The following is a 7,378-nucleotide window of genomic DNA, read 5'->3' on the forward strand; positions in this document are numbered from 1 at the left end:
GCCTGGTATTGTTCTCACCTTCCGGAAAGGTACAGGCATAACGCTTTTGTCTTGTTCATCTCTCAGGAGTCATGCTCTAATAGCTTTTCAGGCTCATATTGCTTTGGTAAGGGGGATTTAAAGTTGGTGTTTCACTATCCAGACACTGTAGTGACGGAGGCTGAGCTATTCATTTACACGTAATTCAGCATGAATCAAATTTATACCATCATAAATGTGATAAATTTGTGTCTTTAGATTAAATGGCATTTGACGCATGGATTTGAGAATTATCAAATTGCCTGGTTGGGGATTTATTAAAAATAACTCAAGGTACATGGACTGTGCCTTCTACAGCTCAAGTGCTTTCATGGGTTGCCAAGACTGCAGCAGCACCAAAATATATTGGACAGATAAACAGCAATGCTAAAAAGTGTGACGAATTTGTCTTTAAATACAAGCTCTGGTTGTTATGTGGTTGCGTAAAAACTGTGATAGATTTAAGGACACACAAGATGTGTTCAATTGCAGGAAATGTAGCGACTTTCATCGCCTAACTATTAATGTCAGTAACAGAAAGACATACGTCTCTTTTCTTTTTGCTTATACACAACAGAATTCATTATGTAACACACAAACTACTGCATTCTGAATTCTGAGCATCTCACCAACAAACACATGCAGACGCCTCTCTGCCTCTCTGACTGACAAAATGGTCACTTCGACATATTCAAGTGTCAGGTCTTAGATTACTCGCTGTTGTTTCTCCTCCTTGCACAAATCCCCAGGGTGGTTTTAATAGACAAATACTTGTTATAGAGGTGCTCGGCATCAGCGCTGAGCCCTGCACAAAATCCACCCTTGCGGGAAAAATGCTGCCACCTAAGCCTCCGTCAAAACCCAGGGAAAAATATGGATGTGAACCAGCAGATAGAGCGTCAGCGAGGAGACATTAAGAAGAGTTTGATCTCATTTATGCCCTCTCTGTCTTCTGTGGGTGATGAAATGAGGACGGTCTCGAGCGAGGTCAGTCTCTCTCCACTCCTTTCCTCTCGTCTCCTTTCCTTTTCTCTCCTCTCCTCTCCTCCACCATTAATCATGTCTGTACACACGAAAATGAGCTTAACCCTTCCTCTTGTGCCGTGCTCCACTTCTACACAAGGACATCTTACTATATAGCAGGTATAAGTTGGATCTCATGCTTGTTTTTCTCCTCTATTTACAGCTAATGGACACCCCTCAATCTTGATCCAACTTGATTTAGTGATGAAAATATGCTCGACGGGGCTTCATGCTCCCTTATTAAGGCTGTCACTCTTCCCTCTGCAGCCTCATAACAATTAGCACTTCCATAAACCCTTTTGTCAAACACTTAATAGAAAAAAATGAAATTGAGGGACTTATCCTCACCCCCTCGAGTCCAACATAATTCCACTGACAACTAAACTATGCAGGGGAGGGCTGAGTACATAATATAATGTATATACTTATAAAGAAGGGAGAGACGGGGGGAGAGAGAGAGAGAGAGAGAGGACAGTGAAAAAGAAAATAAAGATGCCGAGGGAGGGAGGGAGGGAGGGAGGGAAAGAAAGAAAGAAAGAAAGAAAGAGAAGTAGGTAGAGCATGAGTAAAGAAGAGAGAGGATGGGAAAAAGAAAATGAGCTTGGTTCCCTTTGTGGCACAGTGCCTCACCACTTAATCATCCCCTGGTCTATAAATAGGCCTTCACAGCCATGGAATATTGGGAGATTAATGGAAGAGAATGGAACGCCATAATGCTCTGAAGCTTCAACACTTCTGTTGTACTTCAGTGGTGCAGATTTCATTTTACTTCACCACCACTGGCAGAATTTCTCCTCTTCAGTTTTATCATGAAAAAAAAGTAAAGAGGGAAAGTTTAGCAGATTGCATCCAGTTAACTCCCTTCCTCCCTCCCTCCCTCCCTCCCTCCCTCTTTCCCGTCTGTCTCTTCATATTTTGCCCACTTCCACAAAGTGTTACATGCATATTGGAAGCTTAATAGCAGCAAAGTGTATATGGGCATAAGGGCAGGGAAATGATGCAGTGCAAGCATTAGCGATAACACTGAAAGAGGACAAGGTTTTCCCCATAAACAGACAGAAGAAAAGCTTTCGCCCCTCATTCTACATTCTGGGCAATGCACTGCAGTTTCTTTCCAGCACCTATCACAAGTGTTCATCTCCTGAGGAAACGTTGATGGTGCTGAGGTGCAGCAGGAATCACCTTGTATCTCCCTGCTCCCATCCCTATGTCTGTGTGTGTGTGTGTGTGTGTGTGTGTGTGTGTGTGTGTGTGTGTGTGTGTGTGTGACTGTGTGTGCCTGCATGTGTGTGTAATTTCAAGGGTTTGCAGGAGATTGTGTGGGTGCAGGCTCACATCAGGAGCATTTGACTTTGAGGGAAACATGGCAGAGGCGCGATTTAGGTCATAGAGAAGTGAGTGAGGTTGTAAGGACACCAGACCTGCACTCAAAGCTATCACTGCTATAAAAAGAAGAAGAATGCTGGTTGAGAAAGTGGAGACAAAGCATGAGACACTGCACCTGCTATACCTTTGCTTGTTAGTGTTGTCATGCATGTCTTTTTTTTTTTGGCTCAAATTTGAGATTCACTGACTTTTCCACATTTCCCGCATTGCTGTTGAACAGCGCTGCTACCCAGCACCTCCTACTGTCTGTATATCGTATCATTTCCCACCATCTGTTGAGAAGACATATGTCTGCATTACTCACACCAAATCATAACTTAATGTAAGCCTGTGAGCCCATTAGTGCCGTCCTAATAAGCTGTGTAGAGTGGAACATAATGAGAAAAGAGATTTGCTGTTTATCAGTATTTTTAATGCTGGTGATTTGTTTTCTACAGTCGTCATACAAGATAATGATTTCAATAATCACTAGAAAGAAAAGATCAACTGATAAAGAACCCAACAGACCCTTTTCTACTGCAGATAATTTGACATTTCATGGTAGGAGAAGCATAGATGTAAATAATAGAATTAACGATGGCTTGCATGTAGCTGATTTAGTTTCAGGGTCCTGGTGTCACCCTTGCGTATGACATTGGGGGACTTGAATACAACAGAGCTGTTGTTGCTGTTATAAGTAACTTTCCAACTATGACAAGTCAAAATTTCCGAGGTAAAAAAAACAACCCAACCCTATTTATTTAATCAGGAGCAGTAATAAAAGAGAAGAAAGATCAGACAAAAAATCAAAAAGATAAGAATTAGGGCTTCTTCTCTTCCTTCTCGTCCTTTTCTATCTCTTCTCCTTTTCCGGAAGACAATCACACGGACATCCAAACCGAACTTTGTAGTCACGGCAATAGTAGTCGCTCTGGTCTTTGTTGCGGCAAACAAATCCTTGAGTTGGATTGTAGCTGAAAAATTATTCTAAGTGGTTAATAAATCATAAATATATACACCAACATATCTGTTCTAGTTTCAAAATGATCACATTGTAGTAAACAATCAGTATTTTATCAAAAAATAATTTAATTGTCATCATCTAGTCTGTAAAGGCTAGCACTGCCAGGCTGGATTGAAGAGAAACCTATGGATACCAATATTATTTTGATGATAAAATAATCTTGATTAAATAGGACAGAATTCCTCACGAATAAGAAATACCAAGAAGTTGGTGCATTCATTCGTTTCTTCATCCTCGGAACACACAGACCGTATTTTCTCAGTAAAGACAGTTAGCACCAGAATAAAGTAAGGCACAGCAAGGTTTAAAAGTTTCAGACATTATGTGCCTATTACCCAGTTTCCTCATGGGGCTCATTAAAATTTCATCTTATCTAATGTAAATGTGCATCTACAAAGTTCCCATTCTCTGTTGAAGCAGTAGCTCCGGGCAGTTTATCTTGATGACTTGGAAACTTTGGAAAAGAAGTATTAATGTTGAGAAGTCATGATTGATTGGAAGGTAAATGGCTGCATGTAAACTTTCATGTTCTTTATCTATAAGAGAACTTACGAAAGGAAGTCCTCCCCTGTTGCGATGGCTGGGGTCATCGTGTCAGTGGTGACAGCTTCGATGTACAGAGGGGTTTCACAGATTTTGCCGGGGTACTGCTTTTTCAGGTCTGCCAAAGTCTCCCAGTCGCCTGTTCCACTGGGATTGTCGCGGTCAAACCAGCCGGTCCAGCACACTGCAGAAGGCAGTAAACGAGAGACAGTATTACTTGGAGGAAACTGCAGTGGCAAAAGCACGATTGTAGATGAATGCTTGTGCACAGAGACAATGAAAGAGAAGAGGAAATCCACTTTGCATGAGCAGCTTAACACTGCATGTGCTAACAAAGTACCTCCTCCGCCACAGAAAGGGGGATGGCAGCTGAAACGAACACGGTAATCATTACACATCTTGTCAGGTTGGTCCTGGTTTCTGCAGACGAATCCCGTAGTTGTGTCACTTCTGACAACACAAACACAGGGGAATACTTAGTCTAATGGATGTAACCACTTTAATGCATCTATTACAGATTATGATTCGAGTCAAATGCCTTAAATTTTAATTTCCCCACACTTACCGTGGTACCATGATTTCTGAGAGCATGTTAGCAAACACATGAAACACACATATACTATATGTATATACCTATATACAGTATAAACAGCCATATACTGTAGGCTACTTTTAAACTATTGAGTGATAACAGCATATATATATATATATATATATATATATATATATATATATATATGACTTTTCGGGTCTCACCAGTGACAACATTAATACAACACATTCATTAGAGTACAGTATGAATTTGCATAATACACAGTCAAACTATCTATACAATACTTACTTAAAAATCACTTCCCCTGCTGCAGCCACACTGAGCCCAGATGTAGTTTCAACCTGAATACCTTGTGGTTTAGGACAGATTTTCCCCGGGTTCTCTTTGCGAAGATTGTAGAGGACTTCCCAGTCTCCAGTCCCACTTGGGTTATCTCTGTCAAACCATTCTGTCCAGCATTCTGGGTCATGGTATGTAAACAGAGATAAATTATGGCATCAGGATACAGTATGTAAAAACCTTTCTGTAATTACACATGTTACAATTTCATCTGGATGAGTGTCACTGTAAACGTACAAAAATAAAGAGTAAAGTAATAGTGTAATTTTCTTACGAATGTGGGTGGGATAGTAGGGCCAATCTGAATCGAGTCAAAAAAGAAAAAGAGAGAAAAATTAGACCTGCACAAGGTGAATCGCTGTGTAACTTAGTTAATACTATAAATGTCAGAGATGAAATCTCTTACATGGCTTCACTGGAAGGAATGGCAGTGGTTCTGTGTGAAAAATGGAAATTCTTACTTTACTAACATGTTGCAACTTCAATAAACACAGCTGCTAAAGTGCCACAGGATCTGATTCAATATTAACATTAATTTAGTTTCCATAACAGTCTGAGAACTGCCCTGCTGCAAACCAGTTTCCTTGATGTTTCCACACACATGGTAATGTATACTACATGCTGGGTGTGAATTTTAACACACTATCCATTTTTATCCAAACACAGTGAAGACACTTACTCAGTCCAAGAGATGATTTACCAGTGATGGCCGGCTGGCTGTGGCTTTCTGGTAGAGGTAATCACAACAATGTTACATGGCGCACAGTGCTGACAGATTGCAGTGTCATCAATATCATGTAAATGATCGAGGACATTGCAGATGAACCTACCAAAAGCCAGTCCTGCAATGAGGGCAACCGTGAACTACAAAGGAAAATAGAAATTTCAAATATTGAGCCTGCAGAATATGACCACCTGCACACATGACCTAACGAATGTAAACAATAGCAAAATGCACATATTTATGTGAAAAACTGAAAATATAACACAAAAGGTCATACGTTACCAATTTAATCATGTTTGCAGACAAAAGTGGAACCTAAAAAGGGGTGTATGAACGTAAAAAGTACATTTAAATATACAATTTCCTGCAACTATACAGTACATAATTGTAGTATAAATTATATTATATCAGAGCACATTACATTGTGTAATAAAAGTGTTCTTACATAAGTGTCGAGAAATATCAAGGTCAGAGGAGGAGACATAATGTCAGAGACTCACCCACAGAAGCTCTCAGAAGAACACTTTGCTTGTGTGAACCTCTTCTAGGCTCTATCTTCCCCTTTATATAGAGCCATCCCATAACACAACCAAGATATTCAGTTACTGTCACACCCAGACAAACAACAACACAATCTGCCATTCAAAATCAACTGCAGTTCAAGGACAGAATGAGTCAGGAAACTTAAACTTCATTGTTTTTAACAGGTAGATAATTGATGGAGATAAGATATGGACCTCCTCTATTCTTCTATCACACCAAGGGGGTGTTGGTAAACAATAAGTTTAAGAGGTAGGAGTCTATTTCAAAATTCTCCAATTACAACATTTAAGCTCATTTACCATAAAACAAGCTCAAGAAAGGGTGTGGCCGTGTAGAAAATGTCCATGAAATGGCAAAAGTAGGTTAGAGGCCTCACACTCTGAGAAATGTTTCTGTTAAGGTGTCTCTGAACAAGATAGACAGATAGATAGACAGACGTAGACTGAAACTTGGTGAACATTTCCATCTCCTTAACCGAAGCTATGATGATAATGAATGTTTATAACTGGAGCAGTTAGCACCTTCTTGTCCTTTACAGAACGGTGGGTGACAGCTGAAACTGCACAGCTGCAGTGAATGCCATAATCCAGACATAAATTTGGCTTCCTCTTGGCAGTTAAAAGCATCTGTCATGCTATCGGTGCAATTATAAAAGGATGATCCGAGTGCAAGTGGCTGATAGGAGTTAGTACATAGCACCTGCACTCTGCATCAGTAATTATTTTAGAAGCTGTTTAGGTGTTGTGCTGTTATATAAGGAGGATGATTTGTCACTGTACGAACAGAACACTCTGATGCCCATTTGGGTGCATGAAGAATTTTTTGGTTTGAGGTAGTTAACTGAATTTGTTTTGCAAAGATCAATCTGCGTTCTACTTTCTGAACCTTGACAATGGCCATGGACAAGCCCGGATTCATTTCAAACCAGTCAGTCCAGCTCTTTGACTGAAAGAAACATACCGTCAATACCAGGAAAAAGAATTTCAAAGCGAGGTAATAGGATATTTAAGTAGGTGTGTTAACTATTGTCCTCATGTCTGATGAAGGGCTAACACCTGAAACGTCACATGTGAGTGACATTAAACTGTCACGGGAGCTCTTAACTAGTGTGCGGTCTCCTTTTTTCCTAACCCTCAGGATTTCTAGTAATTCTTACGTTCTCTTCCTGGTTCCACCTCTAACTACAGTATCTTTATAAAGATACTTATTATACTTCATACCTTCTTTTACAAAAACCATTCAACTA

General features: G+C 40.1%; 1 protein-coding gene across 1 annotated transcript; it reads right to left on the bottom strand.

Annotated features, from left to right (window-relative positions):
- Positions 1-3,242: 3,242 nt before the first annotated feature.
- LOC146961440 (uncharacterized) lies at positions 3,243-5,904 on the bottom strand. Its single transcript, XM_085770799.1, has 9 exons — positions 5,872-5,904; positions 5,696-5,729; positions 5,545-5,592; positions 5,272-5,301; positions 5,140-5,166; positions 4,815-4,986; positions 4,314-4,423; positions 3,983-4,157; positions 3,243-3,380 (listed from the first exon to the last, which is right to left on the bottom strand). Exons 1-9 carry the CDS (start codon positions 5,881-5,883, stop codon positions 3,260-3,262), a joined length of 729 nt encoding a protein of 242 aa, XP_085626925.1. The 5' UTR covers positions 5,884-5,904; the 3' UTR covers positions 3,243-3,259.
- Between the last annotated feature and the right edge of the window lie 1,474 nt (positions 5,905-7,378).

The sequence above is a fragment of the Trachurus japonicus genome, chromosome 24 (genome assembly GCF_045865225.1).
Source record: "Trachurus japonicus isolate A0001 chromosome 24, Traja_1.0".
NCBI lineage: Eukaryota > Metazoa > Chordata > Actinopteri > Carangiformes > Carangidae > Trachurus > Trachurus japonicus.